The sequence below is a fragment of the Papaver somniferum genome, unplaced genomic scaffold (assembly GCF_003573695.1).
Source record: "Papaver somniferum cultivar HN1 unplaced genomic scaffold, ASM357369v1 unplaced-scaffold_133, whole genome shotgun sequence".
Lineage (NCBI taxonomy): Eukaryota > Viridiplantae > Streptophyta > Magnoliopsida > Ranunculales > Papaveraceae > Papaver > Papaver somniferum.
The window spans coordinates 10,575,814-10,594,684 of NW_020622492.1; the positions used below are offsets into that span (position 1 = coordinate 10,575,814).

Genomic DNA, 18,871 nt, shown 5'->3' on the forward strand with positions numbered 1-18,871 from the left:
GTGCGAATAGTAATTTGGGTGGAAATAGTAATTATGGGGTGGAAATGGTAAATTTTCTGGGATCCTCCGGTACATTTCTGGGACGTTTCCGGTGCATTTCTGGGGTGCCTTTCGTAATTTTCTCCGGGGTGTAAAACACTGCTTTTCGAGCTGATTTCGCCAAAAATGTTTATTTTCCAAAGGTGCCTACAAACACATAAAACACCAAAATTAGTACAAACTCGAGTGCCAACAATATATAGTATTGAGATCAAATTAAACACAAAAATGTGTCTATCACGTATCTCCTCTTCTAATGAGAATTCTGTCTCACAGTTTGATAAGCTCTCATTAACCATGAATCTTGTCTTGGAACAAGTACGTACCCTGAAAAGTGAACTCGAAGCTTCTTCCAAAAGACTTGAAGAAAAGATGGATAGTCTTGATTCTAGGATTGATCTAATCGAAGATGAGCTTGATGAATACAGGGAATATGAGAAGAATATTCAAAGTAAGTGAAATGCTTCATAGAGGTTTAGTTGCCTAGTATGTCTTCTTTTTGGTTTAGTTAGAAGAATAACTAGTGCTTGAATAGCAATGATTATGACTACACGTAGTTATTATTTTTCATCTTCTTATTCTTTTTAGGTTTATTTGGTTTAACTTCTAAAAATATTTGGAGGATGATGTTTTGGCAGTATTATCCTTGTGATTTGTTATATTGCAAATTTTTATAGGATATTGGTGTTTACGTCAGTGAACTATGTTTGTCCCATACTCTGTCAAAAGTAAAGTCGTTTGTGATTGGTATTCACGTACAGGTAAAATAATGAATAGACTTTTGACAAATACAAAATTTAAGCCGATATTGTCAAACATTTGATGTAAGATAGGTTAAAATATTTTGTTTTCAAGGATTATGTCTATTAATATCGTTATGCAAATAGTGATTGAAGATAGAATGAATCCTTGAGTATTCCGCAGTATTGATCATCCCTGATCCATATTTTTATGTATTAATGTGAGGCTCCATAATGCATCTTATGTTGATCAATAAACAACCAAGTTGATTTATTAGCTTAGTTGGTGTTTCGTGAGATATGTTATGTCGAGCATATTGAACTAAATTAAGCATCTTGTTTGGTTATTTAGTTATTGCTCCGTAAGTTTTCTTATGTCGAGAAAAACAAATGACAATTAAATTGATTACTTTTGTGATTAGTTTAGTTATGTATTCCAATTAGATTAATTATGGGTTCTCTTATAATTAATCTAGTTGAGTATATTTCGTGTCTCCATAAGTTCTTTTATGTTGAGCATAATCAATTGAATTAATCACCTCTTGTGTTTAATTTGATTGCGTATTCCGATTGAATTAATCATGGGTTTACTTGTGATTAATTTGATTGAGATTCTTGGATATAGGAAATCATTCTCATGGTTTTTGTTGTCCAATAAAATCCTTCTTTTCTTTTGAAATTAAGGTCGCTCTTGTTGTTCTTTCAGGAATGGCATCAAATGGGGGAGAGCTCTTTTGAACTTGTTCTTAATGGTCATATCTTGAGGGGTGTGCAGATGTGGAATATTAGAGGGGTTATCTTGTATATTTAAACTCCTTGATGAATGCATTTAGCTTCGGCTTTATGATTGCATCTAAATTAGTCGGTATGTATTCTTCTTTTAGTCTATGAAACGTCTCTTTCGTAAATTCATTAGGATCCAGTTCTTGTACCTTTGCCAATTTTATTGACAAAAAGGGGGAGAATTAATATGTAGTTCATACTACAAATACATATGGTTTTCGGATCATTATGTAAGGGGGAGTGGTTTCCATGTGAGATGGAGTATTGAGTAAGGGGGAGTGATACATATCACCATAGTATTATTGTTAAAGTTGTGATACAATTGAACTTTGACACTGTGTAATAATACTATGAAACTGTATAACAATGATCGAGACCGATGCTTTCTCATTGTTATAGCTACGGATCTTCAACAACGGTGATGCTAAACTTACAACCTTTGGGATCATTGGAGTACTTGGAAGTGACGAAGATTTCGAGGAATGTTGAAGATTAGACATGTGGAATAGGAGCTACTAAAGTTTCTTTACCTTTTTTGTATTCCATATGTATTGATAGTTTTGTCACTAAAATTCACAAAGGGGGATATTGTTAGAGGATTGCTCGGTCAACCTCACATTCATTGCTATCTCAAGCATGTTTGTCAATGTTAGTGATAAAAAATATAAGTCTTGATTTCTAGTCTATTATAGCTAAGTCTCGGACTAGGATAGAAAGTTTAGTTGAGCTCAAGGACTTCATGGTGATTCATCATACAAGCAGAAGAACTACTCAAGGAACTGGTGGAACTTCTCGACAAAAAGGTATGTGAAGACTTGAACGTATCTATCACTCAAAAGTATATCTACTCTATCTCCTACTCTTTGAGACAAGAAGTCGTATGCTATATATATAGACTTAGATTATACACATTTGGTATTTTGAGACGAGTATACCTCGCCTATCTATATCTCGAAATATGTTTTGGTAAGCTTTTCGCTTCGATCAAGTTTATCCTTACCTAGTTAGGAAAGTCATGATATGTTTCAATCACTTTGAAAATTGCTTTGACGAGAAATGGTGTAACAACTATATAACGTCCTCTAAGAATGTTTCAATGATTGAAATGAGAGTTTAAATTAGATAACCAATGATGGACATAAGCATTTTTGTGGAAACACATTTATGTATAAGTCCTATTCCTTGAACCAAAGTTTGCGAACTTTGTTGATCAAGAGAAACAGGAAGAATGGCTTGTTTCCAAGTCCGCGAACTGTCGAACTTCTCGTCCTGAGAAATTCTGTTGTAGTTGACAAACTAGTTGCGTGAGTACCAGACCGCGAACCGGCGGAAGATCTTTTTCCGAGATTTTCTGCTGGTGTTTGTAAACTCTGCCCGGTTGCTTAAGTCCGCGAACCTAGTCTGCGAAATTAAGAAGGTTATATATCTGAAGATGATTTCTGAACTTAAACTTAAAAAGACTAATCAATGCAGTTTGCAAACCGTGGCTATAAAAGTTCATGAACCGATTCAAGTAAATCAAATCATCTTTGCTTCAATTGTGTCTTGTGTAGTACATAAAATTTCCTTGCAATTGAACAACTCTCTAACTAGTTCATTTGAAGTCATTTGAACTAGTTATGGTGAAGAAGAACATGGTTGATATAAGATGTCATACGGCTAACCTTTTGGTTAACTATTATTGAACCAAAAAGTGCATACGTTTGGGTACAGTTAACAAACCTAAAGGCGTGCATTGTCAAGTGTGTGTAACAAGCTAAGTTTTCGATCTAACGGTTGAGAAATATTAGCTTCAATCTAAATCAGGTTTTCATCTAACTGTGAATATTGAATGCTTTGTTACTAAGCTAACATTGATTGCAAACCCTGATTTGAAAGACTATATAAAGGAGACATCTAGTATTGTGCAAAACTAATCCCCACACCTTGCGTGTGATACTAGTTTGCATACTAGAGTCGATTCTCCTTTAACCTTTGGTTTTCTTCTTCTAAAACCAGGTTAACGACTTAGAGACTTCATTGGGATTGTGAAGCCAGACCGATACCACTTTTATTGTAGTTGTGTGATTTGATCTTGCATCTTTTATCATACGAGTACAATCAGATTGATTGGCTTGAGATTGATATCTCTGATAGGCAAGATATAAAAAGTAATCACAAACATCTTCATCTCATCGTTTGTGATTCCGTAACATCTTGTTTCGCTACCATAAAATTAAGATTGTTGTGAGGTGATTGATAACTCTAGGTTGTTCTTCGGGAATATAATACCGGGTTATCAATTGGTTCCTATTCACCTTGATTATTATCTAAAGACGGAACAAAACCTTTAGGGTTTATCTGTGGGAGACAGATTGATACTTTGATAGACTTGTACGTGTGAGACAGATTTGTTTATTGTCAAAGCCTGTGATTTTGGATCGTAGCAACTCTTAGTTGTGGGTGAGATCAGCTAAGGGAATCAAGTGTGCAGTATCCTGCTGGGATCAGAGGCGTAGGAGCATAACTGTACCTTGGATCAGTGGGAGATTGATTGGGGTTCAACTACAGTCTAGTCCGAAGTTAGCTTGGAGTAGGCTAGTGTCTGTAGCGGCTTAATACAGTGTGTGTTCAATCCGGACTAGGTCCCGGGGTTTTTCTGCATTTGCGGTTTCCTCGTTAACAAAATTTCTGGTGTCTGTGTTATTTCAATTTCCGCATTATATTGTTTTATCTTTATAATTGAAATAATATAGGTTGTGCGTTAGATCATCAATCAGAGTAATCGAAACTTTGGTTGTTGATTGTCATTGATTGATCCTTGGATATTGGTCTTTGGTACCATCCAAGTTATTCCTTGTGTTTGATTAAAGACTCGCTGATTTCTATTAGTTTGAGTAAATCAAAACAAGAGAGAGATATTAACTCCTCGATATACTTTAGTCTAGATTAAGTCTGATTGTCTAGTTGATTCTCTAGCAAAGTATATTGGAGTTAGTCCATACAGATTGCTAAGCGAAATATTGGGTGGTGTTGTTAGACCCCCGCTTTTTCAACTTTGGTTCCAAACGTACCGCTTTCAAAGTACTTGAAAATGGCTTTTATTGGCCTACGTTATTCGAGGATGCATATATTTTTTTCAAATCTTGTGATAGATGTCAACGAACTGGGAATCTAGGTGCTCGAAATCAAATGCCACTCAATGGTATTCTCACTGTAGAGATTTTTGATGTGTGGGGTATAGATTTTATGGGTCCTTTTGTCAATTCTTATGGAAAATTTTATATACTTCTTGCTGTGGATTATGTTTCAAAATGGGTGGAAGCTAAAGCCACCCCTACTAATGATTCTCAAGTTGTTTGTGAGTTTGTGAAGGAATATATTTTCTCTAGACATGGTACACCATGAGTGGTTATCAGTGATGGAGGTTCGCATTTTCAGAAATCCTTCCATGCTCTACTCAAGAAGTACAATATAACACACAAGGTTGGTACGCCATACCACCCACAAACTAGTGGGCAAGACGAAATCTCAAACCGTGAGATTAAATCCATTCTTGAGAAAACCGTAATCACTACAGTGAAATATTGGAGTTATAGGCTTAACGATGCGCTTTGGGCGTATAGAACGGCGTACAAAACACTGATTGGTATGTCTCCATATCGGTTGGTTTATGGCAAAGCTTATCATCTTCCGGTTGAACTTGAACACAAGGCATATTGGGCGATAAAGGTGTGCAACGTGGATTATGACAATGCGGGGAAACAAAGGAAGTTACAACTTAACGAGCTAGAGGAGATATGTAATGATGCATACGAGAGTTCTCGTATATACAAGGAAAAGACGAAGCTTTTCCATGAAAAAATGATTTCTCGAAAGAATTTTGTTGTGGGACAAAAAGTTCTTTTATTTAATTATCGTCTTAGACTGTTTCCTAGGAATTTAAAGTCCAGATGGATTGGACCGTTTGTTGTCACTAATGTTTTCTCTTATGGTGAAGTTGAAATTTCTAGTCTTAGAGATGGAACAAATTTGAAGGTGAACGTCCATAGATTGAAGCCATATTATTAAAGCATTTCTTATGTGAACATGGAATAAATTGAGCTTCATGATTTACTTCCTCTAGAGAAGTAGTTTGGAGAAATCCAAGTCGGGCTGGGGACATTAAACTACGCGCTAAATGGGAGGAAACCCATCGGTTTTGTATTTTTATACCTTTTTTTTTTATTTTCTTAGTTTTGCATATCATATCTTGCATTCCTATCTTAGATTTTACAAGTCCTATATCTATAATGAAAGTTTTGACGAATTTTCGTCAGAAAATTCTGACTGCGCATTTGTCACGAAAATAGATCTCGAGACTTCATACGGAGTCCGATTTGAGTGGTTGACCCCAACTTTTAAAGAGGATAGACATACCTTATTTTAAAAAAAGAAAATCTGAGTTTGGAGTCTGTTAAGTTACAGCGATAGGCCTGGACATTTGAGTTTCGGTATTTTTCCAGAATTTTTTCAGATTGCATGTCAGTCAGTCCAGAGGCCATAAAAGTCAGAACATTTATCGAAACACTGTGAAATTTTGAAACTTTGTATAAAAGACGTAGTTGAACAACTTTAGTTTAGGATGTTTCTCCTAGTTCCCTATCCATTGGTACAGTTTTCGAGTTTTTCAGGCCTGTTATGTCAGAAATCAGAATCTTTGGTTTTGAACATTGAGGACAATGTTGAGTTTAAGTGTGGGGGAGAATTTAGTATCTACTATTTGCATATACACATAGATAAATAATACTCTTTGATTTCTTGCATTCTTGAGACTTCATATTTTGGAGTTAATTATGAGCTATTTTAGGATGACAATCTACACCTTTTAAGGTTGAAACAGTTCTTACAGTTGTAGATTAAGTTCCATTTATTTCAATCCTTAAATATATACGTTCATAATTGAATGCGAAACTAAGCTATGGTAGTCGTTTGAAAGATTCATCCTCCCAATTAATCATTACTGAATCACTTTCTTTTTTATTTTTGCAGTTATATGTTTCTCTAAAAGTGATTTGGTGGGATCCTGATACTGCCGTGGATGTTCTAGCAAGGTAATCATTGGTTGAGTTTATATAAAAGCCAAAAAAGACAATTGTCTTACACTCGTAAAGAGTAAAGAGTGAGCCGTAAAAAAATTATATATAAATAACGCTCCTCTTCATTTATCGACACTAATAAATGATAGGTCCGTAATCGCGGATAATCATAGTCGATGAAAATAAAAACCATATCATCATTATATAACAAGTCAAAAAGACTATTGATGAGGTTCTTGACACTTTGATAGCAGTATGTGTGAAACGTTGTCCCTGTCTCTGTCGCCTAAGCAAGCCTGGAGTGCAGGATCCAAGGCAACTATCACATACTTGCTGAAAAGGAACATGCGCTTAGAGTATCAAATCATGTGGTCGAGTTAAATGAGTGCTTCTCTCAAATAGTGCGCTATAAATATATATCCTTTGACGACATTCATACAAGTATTGTGGGTAACATCTTTCACTTAAGTCAACATTTGCACACTTCACTTTTCCATTTCAGTATGCGAGTGTTGTGACAAACGTTGCAACAAGTACGATGACTATCTTAGTAAAGTTTTGCAATCAGGTTGAATGTCACACGTAAGTAATTACTTATGTGTGATGATTGGAATGTATGTGAGATGTTTGCATCTAAAGAACATGGGCAAGCTAATTATTTGGCTTTTTTCTTTGTGTTTATCCTTAGTGGTTCGTCCAAGGTGAGAGATTGGAGTAGGTTTTGTGGGTATACCTCTTGTAAGCCCTCACGAGACTATAACTCGTCCACTAGGGACACCTAGGGGTTTAAAGGCCTGTTATTCATGCTAAGAGTAACCGTATCCTCACGATATGGAGTTATTGTATTTAGTATTAGTTTTATTTAGTTTGCTCGAGCAATATCAAAATCTAAGTGTGGGGAAATTTGATAAGTGCATAATTCATATGATTTTAGTGTCCATTCCATACTTGTTTTAGCTATTATTCTTGCATATTTTCGTATTACTACTCTTGTTTTCTCTTATTTTCCTCTATTAGGTGAATCATCCACAAATGAGCTACAAAGTGCTGAAAATATCTTTGGAGAGAAGTATTCCAAGTATCCAAGTGCCCAAGTCCAAGAGAAGTTGAAGAAGTGCGACGAAAAGGAGCAAAACGCTCAAAATCAATAGAAGGGACAAATACCGATCTTAACTCATTCATATTTGGGATTTCTCATCATCTTCTTGAATATAATTGAAAGATAAAAATAATGCAAAAATAATGAGGTCATTCCGAGTTCGTATGAAGAAGTTATGGCCAAAACAAGCTTTTATTGAATACGAGGACAAGATTGGGTTCGCAAACTTAATTCCGAAAATTTCTGCTGGATTTTGAAGTATGCGGACTGGGTTCGCGTACTTAGCGAATGGTAAACGTGTATTTACTCCTTGGAAGACCTAGGGGCACGTTTGGGAACGTTATTTCGTTATTTCGGGTTGGGTTCTTAAACCAAACTAAATACGTGAAGACCAGGCAATGTAAACCTATAAAAAGGTATTAGGTTATGTGAAATATGATCATATCATTAGGTCACGAAATTTTTAGGGTTTGGAGAGAAGAAATATCATACGGATCTATTATCAATCGTAACGTTATCTTTTTACTTTTCTCATATGTATATCATGGATGTTTGTACATCCATGAGTATCTAAACACCTATTGATTGAGGATGAATTCTAAGTTGTAAACAAGATTTGAGTTATTATATTAATCTACTTTGAAGTTCTTCATATGATTATCGTTTGTTTATATTATAACGAATATTTATGATTGATTGATAGATTGTTTAGGTGGCCAACTAAATTGATTTGTTGATTCAATCTACTTCTAGTATTGAGTTAGGAGATAAGTAATCGTCGAATAACCTTTACACAAGTAGAGAACACAAAACCTTGCAGAGGGATTCTGTGGAGCGATTGTGGGTATAAACAACACTAAAAAGTGGACCTTGAGCTAAGAGTCTAACTATTAGGATCAACTTATAAATTCACAAAAGATAAAGCATTCGACCAAATTACACCTTTAGTGAGCTAATACTAGTTGGTTAGGCGAATATAATCTGGTATTGGAGAGCTTCCGTACTCAGTGATAAAATAAATTTAGGGAACAACACTGAGCTAGCTGTTATTCGACGGTTGGTGATAATCTATAATTAACGACGATTAGGCAACTATAATAACTCATTGACGGTTTATTAACGAAGAAGGATTCCTCGATCACATCTCTCTCTATTGATTACAATACAACTTTATTTGCTTTGATTATTTGCTTTGTTCGAAATCCAAAATAAACACCCCCTCCCCCCCCCCCCCCCCCTTCCCTACCCCACCCCCCACCCCCTTGTGACACTTTGACAACTAAAACTCACTGCTCTTCGTGGGAACGATCCTTACTTCCATTATATTACCAGTTAATTATGTGGAAATAAGATTATTAATTTGATTGCACTTACGACATGCATCAGATGTTATCATTTTGGAGAATTAGTAAGTTGAAGAAGTAGTTTTTGTGGGTATATCTCTAGTAAATCCTCACGAGACTATAACTCGTCCACTAGGGACACCTAGGGGTTCAAAGGCTTGTCATACATGCTAAGTGTGATCGTAGCCTCGACGACACGGAGTTGTATGTATGTCTTAGAATTTGTTTCGTTTGATTTGCTCGAGGACTAGCAAAGTCTAAGTGTGAGGGAATTTGATAGGTGTTATAAACACCTCGATTATTATCTATTGTTTATGCTTTCTTTGCGAGTTTTCTTGTAAAATATGTATCTTATGTTTGTTTTTGAGTTTATTAGGTGCAGTGAAGTCATTATGAGAAAAAGAAGGAAAAAACGTCCATTTGGAGAGTAGACCATTTTTGAGTAGACCATTTTTGATGTGAATTCATCTTCGTCTACACCTTTACTGTTGAGTAGACCATTTTAGAGTACCGCTAGAACGAAGATTGATGTCCACAATGACACCTTGACTATGAAGTTTGCTGAAGAAGTCATTCACTTCAACATCTTTGAGAAGAGAAACAACCATATAACATTCAATCATATTTCCATAATATGCTGGAAGCCGGTTAAGGCGTGGCAAACAAGGAGATAGTCGGTTTGACTACTTTAAACCAAGCGCTATTGGGAGGAAACCTATGGGATGAGTATTTCTTGTCTTATTTTTATTTTATGTTCTTGTCTTGTTTTTAGTTTTTTTTCTTGTCTTGTTTTTAGTTTTTTCTTGTCTTGTATTTACTTTTTCTGATTTCTTATCACATTTCATATAGGATTTCCCACCTTAACTCTACTTGGATGACTCAATTTACATTGAGGACAATGTAAGTTTAAGTGTGGGGGAGTGGTTAAGCTTGCATTGTAAAATTTTCATGATTTTTCAACTTTTTTGTAAATTACTGCATGAAAAACTCCAATTTGTAGTTAGTTTAGAGTCACATAGTATACATGTCGCTAAGATTAATCGAAATTCTCACAAGAGTGACTGAACTTAGGGATGCCAGAGAACGTGATCGGGTTTCTTACTTGTATGAGAGTTAAAGTTGCATTTAACCATGCCAGTGGCAAATGAGGTGCAGACTGAATTTGGAATTAGATTTGTGATCCCCTATAGTGGAGACTACCCATTGTTACATCAAGTTAGGCACCGACCTTCACTTCTTTTTACTTGTCTAAATATGTGCTTTTAGAGTGTGTGTCACTGTACGTAAATTCCGGGTAGAATGGCGAGCTACCCAACCTCCCACCAATAGAAGCACTAATTTGATCTCTTGAGTGTTATTTTATCAATCATGATGGTGACATCGAATTGCTAACTTACATACCACTTGTAATCTTGTTCGCGATTAGCACCATCCACTTTATCTCTCTCTACACCAACAGGTCCATAGAAACACCATCATCATCAACAAGCGCAGCATCACAAATTCGAAAGAAAGTTGAAGACGTATCAAGGTTCACAAGCAACGGTACACAAATGAGCAGATTTCAGATTCAAGTAAAGCAACAAGACAAGGCGCAAAATTTCTACATGTTGAAGACTTATGTAAAAGAGCGAAGATTATCAAGATGAGAGTTCAAGAACTTTATGATAATGAGACATACAAGTTGTGAAGAATTAAGCGGTAAAGTACTTACACCATGGCCATTTGTAGTTATTTTATTTTTACTTTCAGTTTGTGTCTTTTTATCTTGTCTCATTACAAAAAAAAAAACGACAAAAAAAAAATAAAGAGACAAGAGAAAATTTTGTTAGGTTCATTATTAGTTTTATTATTTTGTTATGTTTTCATTTTGCATTTATATTATTTTTCCTGTCTCAATTAAAAAAAATAGAAAAGAATAGAAAAGAAAAAAAAAAGACAAGAAAAATATGTTGTATCATATTTTGGTTTGTTTTTGGTTTTGTTATTTCAATAAAGCTAATGGAAAGAAGAAATATTCATAATGAAGTTTCAAGCAACAAGGAATTAGAGGAAAGAATCACATTGTTAAGATTCTACGAAGTTCAAGAGTTATCATCGACAGTTGAAGACCGAAGATGAAGACAAGTATTGAAGACTGAAGACGTTTTTATGGATGCTGTGAGAGTGGTGCTAACCGCACATCGAACAGATAACGAGGTAAGTAAGCATATTCCCACCTTCATTAAGTGGTTGATTTCCTTTCTTAGATATTGTCAGAAAATGGGTTTTCAAAACGATTCGGAGGATTTTGCCTTCCTACCATTCAACGTGTCGCAGGATTCTCCCTTCACTCCAACCTAGACACATGTGTGACCCATAAAAAAATTGTTTATTATTGAGAGAAACTTCATAAAACCGTTTCTTGTGAGGCAGAGTCAAGACTTTCGATCAGTCTCGATAAGAGATGGTTATTTCTCTCTCAACTTTTAAGGATGAGATTGTGTTGATATATATGTATAACTTCTTATTACTAGTGTGCAGAATTTCTATGTCTTCTTAGCGCGTTAGATGCTATCATTTCGGAGAACTAGTAAGTTGGAAAAATAGGTTTTATGGTTATATCTCTAGTAAAACCCTACGACACTATAACTCGTCCACTAGGGACACCTAGGGGTTCAAAGGCTTGTTATACATGCTAAGTGTGACCGTAACCTCGACGACTGTATGTTTTAGAATTTGTTTTGTTTGATTTGCTCGAGGACTAGCAAAGTCTAAGTGTGGGGGAATTTGATAGGTGTTATAAACACCTTAATTGCTATCTATTGTTTATGCTTTCTTTGCGAGTTTTCTTGTAAAATATGTATCTTATGTTTTCTTTTGAGTTTATTAGGTGCAGTGGAGTCATTATGAAAAAAAGAAAGAAAAAACGTCTATCTATAATATAAAAGAAAATGAATTGTTTGGTGTTGGTAACCAAAATTTTGGTGTCCCAAATGAAAGGACAAAATTAACCCTCCGTTTTTTAACTACCACTGAAACTGACGTAAATAATGACAAACCCAGGGGCAATGCCATGTTCAGTTTTATCTTTTCTTCCTCCTCCCCGGTTTCCCGTCTTCAGTTTCAGTCACGAGACTCACCACCAACACCTTCCTCCACCACCACCACTACCTTCACCATCACCATCAATTTCCCAATTTCGGTTATAGATTTAAGTTTCCCCAATTTTGATTTCAATTCATACACCGATTCCGATTTCAATTCGTAATCACCACCACCCTCCTCATTCTCATTGAAATTGTCTTCAATCTTCAAACCACTTCTCTAACGATTGAGGCACTATCACTACCAATTTCATCCTCTGCGAAACAAGATTTTCGTTTTACATCTCTGTAAGAATTTTTTGCTTTTCCTTCTTTTTTGAATTAGATTTCATGTGAAGAATATTGTATGCTGCTACAAGAAAATTCCCATGTACTTTATGTGTTTGTTGAATTTCCTGAACCGCCGGGTTCATTGTGTTCACTCTTAGCTCCTTATCCGTATCAAGTTTTTGTCAAATTATATTACTTAGCTTGATTCCAAATATGGTTGATGTTGATTCAGAAAAGTTAAAGAGACAATTAGATGGTTGCTATTGTAACTTGAGATGATATTGGGTCTTCCAATTACTCTCTATCTCACACTTGAAAAGTAGTACTTAACAAAGCCGTTTGGGTAGTGTTGGTGGGTTAAAAGGAACGGGTGGTGCAGTTAGCTTTATCGGTAGTGGAAGTCATGGAATGCCAGTTTCTGGACAGGAAAGAGGGTTTCCTTTCTCTGGTAGAGGAGGGTCTGCTCCAAGTAAATTATTTCATTGATTTTTATGTTAAGTATTCTTTCTTTGAGTTGTTGATAACACTGAGGAGTGTCTTTGGACATGCCATATGCACCTGTGTGCTCGCCAACATGTCCGAAATTTCATTCAATTGGAGAATGATGACAGAAAAATTTTAGGTACTTTGATAGGTGTAAGGTCGATAAACTTACACTAAAACATTTTTGGCTGAAAGTAAGGATAAAGTTCTTTTGTATCAGCATTTACAAAAAAAAAAAAAAGAAAAAAAGTTCTTTTGTATCATATCTTTTACAGGAAAATCTTTAGATAACGATGAGAAATGTCAGCATATGTAATTTTTTTCAAAATTTTCGTACGAGTTCAATCGGCAAGCACGTAGCGCCACAGCCACTACTACTACCGACCAACAAAATTGCCGTCACAATTACGTGCCATTATGCCATTTGGTATGTTGCCTTGGGATAGATACTTATTACAAATTGGTGAATTTCTGACCCGATACACCGACAAAAATATTATTCATAGCGCCAGCACACTTTCCGCCCCGTACCATTATGGCACGGGCAATCCACTAGTTTGGAGAGTAAAACAAACAGATCAATTCACATGCGAGTTATATTTGGAGCATGAAAGGAAGACTACTCGTTTCGCAGGCGAGTGACGGAAGCCAAGCCAAGCCAAGCCAATTGAGTTTTGTTTAAGTGACTACCATTGTTGGTGACCTATATCAATTCGCTGGGTGCATATAGCACTTCTCATCATTACCAAGCCCCAAAATCAAGAGACTTTCTCTCTTTGTCGTTGAGTCCTGTTAATAAGAGGGAAAGAATGGATTCGTGGAGGGAAAAAATTCCGAAATGCCTCAGTCAAAGCTCGGTCCAAGTCAAAATGTTTCATTTCATAAGAAATACCAAATTTACCCTTATTGTCATCGTTAAGCCTCGACAAAACTGCATTGATGACCAAATATAATTAGTCCAAATATGATTCAATATTTTCATTGATTGATTTCGTTGATTGACCTTGTCACTATGTATTAATTATTACTTTTAGGAATATGAAAAACCCTAGCTTGATGACAACAACCAATGCACGGCTAGATTGGCCCTGTTTTCGATTATTTTATTTTTTGCCATCATGATACCTGTTTTCACTAGTAACATCCGCCAATGCACCATTTTTAGTCAAGAATATGACTGCTTACTTTCTTTTTTAGATATTTATATTCCCTTTTTCTTTTTTCGGTTCGTATTACTCGTGTTCATGGAATTCATCAGGAAACCTAAGAGGGCAACCTGATTTTAAGTCATTTGTACCATGATTTACTACAAAAAAATAAAAAGTACTCATTTGTGGTTCTGATGTCTATTTCGGGATTTGCTCAGAGTTAGTTTCTCTCCATATTGTTAGGATGAAGGAAATTAAAAAATTAGGGTTCATAAAAAAACGGGAGGGTTTAGCTTGGTTCTTCTGAAAAATAAAAGAGGAAGGCTATTATAGACATTTCAATACTTTTTAACATGGTCAACCCTTCCTCTAAAATTTTAATTTCCCTCCCCTTAATCCTTCCCTCCTCAAATCCGTTATTTCCCTCTTATTAACATGACTCTCCAGGAATTAGAAAAATCTGATGCGAATGCGCCGTAAGTATATACAAGTCTTATAACTTTGCATAACGGCTAAGGCTTTTATTAAATTTTATACAACTAAAGAATCATAACCCTTAAAAAAGCAACATCAAGACAAGTAAACATTTTATTACAATTTCAAGGAAAATGTGAACTAACAAACCAAAACCCTGACGAGAACAAAATTACGGAAATGAAGAGACAATGATGCTAATTAAGAACACAGATGTCTTGCGTTTTATTATAAATGACGACGGCAATTATTAATCCGGCTTACTGGCATCGTCTTTTTCTTTAGAATTGTCTATTTGTTGTGACTATGGCTAGTGTTGTCATTAACTCCAAGTGTATTCTTGACACCTTCCATTGCACCATGTGCCATGTTCATCACCTGCTCTCCTGTCTGCACAACCGCAAAAACAACGCCATCAAATATTAGCTCGACATTGATTAGTTTAGTTTTGTTTATGCATCGTACAGACTCCTAGTTCCAGGTTAACATGAAGCATAAGTAGTTTTGGTATGAAAATGTTGCCTTCCTATAGGTATACATGATAATTGTATTCCAAGTGGTAAACCAACTGGCATTAGTCCAGTTGGCCAGGAATTGGATTCCCAATATATAGATTGTGTTCAATTCCTGCTGCTAATCGATAAAAAAAACAAACAAAAAAAAAACAAAACAAAAAAAAAACAGTATTCCAAGAAGTAAATTACCTGTTGGAGGAAGCCCGAGGCCTCTTCTTTTTTCTGTTGGCAAGAATCGGATGTGGCACTGGCTGCATCGGCTGTCTTGTCCCTAGCTGATTGAGCTGTGTCCTTAGCAGACTCTACCCATTCTTGTGTCTTGGCCTACGAAGGACAAAAATATAAGCAAATGTCACTGAAATAAAACAATTTTTAGCAGTGGTTCTTCACAGACCATGAAAAGAACCACACATAAGCTACCGTCTCACATAAAACGGTGGGCCCCACCGTTGGGAGATATGTAGGGACCACTTTTAGGCCCCACTTGTGAGAAATGTGCGACTACACGGTTTTTATAGGATTTTTTTCTCGGTCTGCGAATTTTTTTTGAATTTTATATATCTTCCGAGAAAGAGAGGAAGAAATGTCATATTGCACATTTGGTTGTGATTATGACATTGTGAATCTATCCCCCTCATTGCTAGCTAACCTGTGCATGGCCTTTAGCTTGTCCTGCATTGAAGTTTTGAGAAGACATCTTTCAAATTTGATTCGGAGGATTTAGCTTGATCCCTTTTGCTGGCGGGGTACTCTTTCTTTTCTCTTCAACAGTGTGAGAATGTGATGTATTTTAACTTATCATTGACATGCTTTTATAGTCCCTCATATCATTTGCATATGAGGTCTGGCACTGGTGAATTTTGATATGGTGATGGGAACGAGTATTGTGCATGCGTATATGCGGGGTATCGTCAAATAGCGACACGTAATAACATGAACCATGGCATGTTGTGGTGGTGCTGAAAATCAGACTCATTCACTTGCAGGAGTGAAACTCGGGAGTGATATCAGGAAAAACAATGTGGATCCGTAGACCATACCAGTGTGCAAGGCCAAATTAAGCGAGTGTTAGTTGCACTGTTGCAGATTCGGTCAGGAACTGTACTTGTGGATTAATTTTTTTTATCTCTCTCTTTTTTCTCTCTTCTTAACATCAATAAATAAAAAAACTTAAAGATAAAATATCTCTCAAAATATTGGTCAAAAATTAATAAATTTTATATATTCGGAAAGGTCTTGTCGAGATTTACACAACGATTATCCATTATACTGTGTTTCAAAATTTTAATTTTTTCAGTATAATAGTGTTCATATCCAAGAATGAACACTATTTTAGAACATGGTAGTTCATTCTACTTCTAACAGTTCATTTCGTAGACAGAACTCGTATATGCTAGCAATTTTTTTTGTAGAATGAACTCATAAAAGTACTTCATTATTAAGAATGAAGTCATAATAGTAGTTGATTATTATAGTTCACATTGTAGAATGAACTCGTGATAGATGTTCTTTGTAGATGGGTAAAAACGATTTGCTGGTTTTTACGGAATTGAGGAGATGACCGTGCGGAGGAGACTCCTTGAACCGAGCAAATTCTCAACCTCACACAAATGCACTGCAAGAAGGGAGTGCTTTAAGTTAGAGAGATCAATCTGTAGGACTCCGGCATAAACCAAGACAATGGTCGTTCCAGAGTCAATTCGGTCACAAGAGAGGATGGGTTGATCTGTAGGAGGGAAGCTGAGAAATGTGTGAGATCAATGGTGATCGAGATTGTAGGTGTGTCGTGTATTCTGCGTAAGAAAGTTCTGTATGATTGAATTTTACTCAGTTGAGAGTGATTGTTCAGACGATGAGTTCGTGTAGACGAAAGATTGTATGTATGAACTTGTCGAGAAATTCTTGTCTGTTTCAATCAGGATTCAGAGACTTATTTATATTGCTGGAATTGTAAACACCTTGATCCCATGAAGTGTGACAGTTGTTGAAGTCAAAGAGTGGGGAAGTGAGAAATCGTGTCAAAACCAGTTGCTCATCGTGCGGACACTTGGTTGATTTTCCATCCACAACTTTGCTAACTCCTTCAACTGATTGCACGACTTGCTCACATTCTCATCGTGTGCATGAACACACGTGCCGTAGACCGTCAGACCAAAACCCTAGTTAATATCCCCCATGTGACACGATTGATGTCTCGTGATTGTGGAGTCAGTTGCTGACTTCATGGGACGATGAGTCCTTGTATTGCTGAGTCTTGATTTGCAAATGTTTTGAGACTCATGAATTGAACATGTCTGTTGAGACAAAGGTATCGGATAAATGTTGATAACCTAAGGTGAGCAAATGTTGCTGAATCGTTGAATATTGATAGTTGAACCAATATTCCTTAATCTGAGCAAATATTGCTCGTCTGAGAAAAATGTTGCTCGTTTGATGAATTGTTGGTATCGTTGAATATTGATAGTTGAACCAATATTCCTTGGTGTGAGCAGATGTTGCTCATTTGAAGAAATGTTGCTCGTTTGAGGAATAATTGGTAACAGGACCAAGATAAATTTAAAATACTGGCAGCTGAACCAAGTATAATTAATAAGGGTGTTGATCATGGGATCAACATAAAATTATTAGCGTTTGAATCTGGAATTATGAACCTTGGATTCGAAACCCTAATTTTGATCAACTGCTGAATTGATGATAAATTGATGATCTATTGAAAATCATTCATGAAATGAAGGAGGGACCGACTACATGGGATGATGAATCGACCATGTAGCGCCCAAATGCTCAAGTGAGCAAAATACCAAAGTCTCTTGAAGACCAGTTGGTCAAAGGATGATTAAATGTTGATTTAATCATTTATTAAAATAATGCTCATGTGAGCGTTAGGTAGTAAAAACTGATTATGGAGAGATGAGGGACTGACCAGGGGGTCATGGGACCGGCTCTTGGTGGTCGTGGGACCAGCTGATGGTCGTTTGAGCAAACTCCCAGTTGTTTGGGAAGAGTTTGGACCCAATATGAGCAATTGAGCAAATTAGGTCAAAATTATTAAAACATGTGGGACCGGCTATTTGCAAGTCCTAAGGCCGGCCTTGTTCGGTCAAGGAGACATGCCCGCGTCACCATAATGTTCGTGTCTCAGTCCTGAGAGTTTCGATATTTTTCGGTGTGCGTTTGAGCAACATTTTGAGAAAATATGAAGAAATCGGGATTTTTGCTGTAACCAGGAAAACTTCATGAGATGAAGGAATAAATAATAAAATAATGAAGGAATCATGAAGTGTGGGACCGACTACGGCCAAGGCATGGCCGTCCGGCCAAAGAGCCCGGTCCCAAGGCACTTTTTCTAATTTTATAATATTTTTCATAATTTTAGGGAAATATCATAAAATCAAGGAGTTCGTTGAAACCAAGGAATTTCTTGAAACCAAGGAGTTTCCATGAGATGATGGAAACATAAAAAATAATAATAATAAAATAAGGGGCATGTGGGACCGGCTAGGGCATGACCGGACGGTTAGGTCCCGGTCCCATGAGTTTCTCTAATTTTATATTATTTTCATGACTTGAGGGAAATTTCATGAATTCAAGGAGTTTGCTGAAGTGAAGGAGTTTCCATGAGATGAGGGAAACAAATAATATCAAAATAATGAGACCAGGGCGTGTGGGACCGGCCACGGCTAGGGCATGGCCGGACAGCCAATGAGCCTGGTCCAGTGAGTTTTTTCCCTAATATTATATAATTTCCATGAGTTGAGGGAAATATCATGAAATCAGGGAATTTCCGTGGGATGAGAGAAATAACAAAATAATAAGAAACCATGAGGGTGTGGG

At 36.3% G+C, this 18,871-nt stretch overlaps 1 protein-coding gene across 1 annotated transcript; it reads right to left on the minus strand.

Moving 5' to 3' along the window:
* Positions 1-14,582: 14,582 nt before the first annotated feature.
* LOC113333474 (late embryogenesis abundant protein 1-like) lies at positions 14,583-15,825 on the minus strand. Its single transcript, XM_026579940.1, has 3 exons — positions 15,687-15,825; positions 15,227-15,361; positions 14,583-14,912 (listed from the first exon to the last, which is right to left on the minus strand). Exons 1-3 carry the CDS (start codon positions 15,732-15,734, stop codon positions 14,814-14,816), a joined length of 282 nt encoding a protein of 93 aa, XP_026435725.1. The 5' UTR covers positions 15,735-15,825; the 3' UTR covers positions 14,583-14,813.
* Positions 15,826-18,871: the final 3,046 nt, after the last annotated feature.

What these genes read in the sequence shown, in the direction of transcription:
- LOC113333474 (XM_026579940.1), bottom strand. Translation starts at nt 15,734, where the DNA reads ATGTCTTCTCAAAACTTCAATGCAGGACAAGCTAAAGGCCATGCACAG. An exon ending in AAGCTAAAGGCCATGCACAG is followed by an intron (nt 15,362 to 15,686) that starts GTTAGCTAGCAA and finishes TGTCCTTCGTAG; the next exon opens with GCCAAGACACAAGAATGGGT. An exon ending in CCTCGGGCTTCCTCCAACAG is followed by an intron (nt 14,913 to 15,226) that starts GTAATTTACTTC and finishes GCGGTTGTGCAG; the next exon opens with ACAGGAGAGCAGGTGATGAA.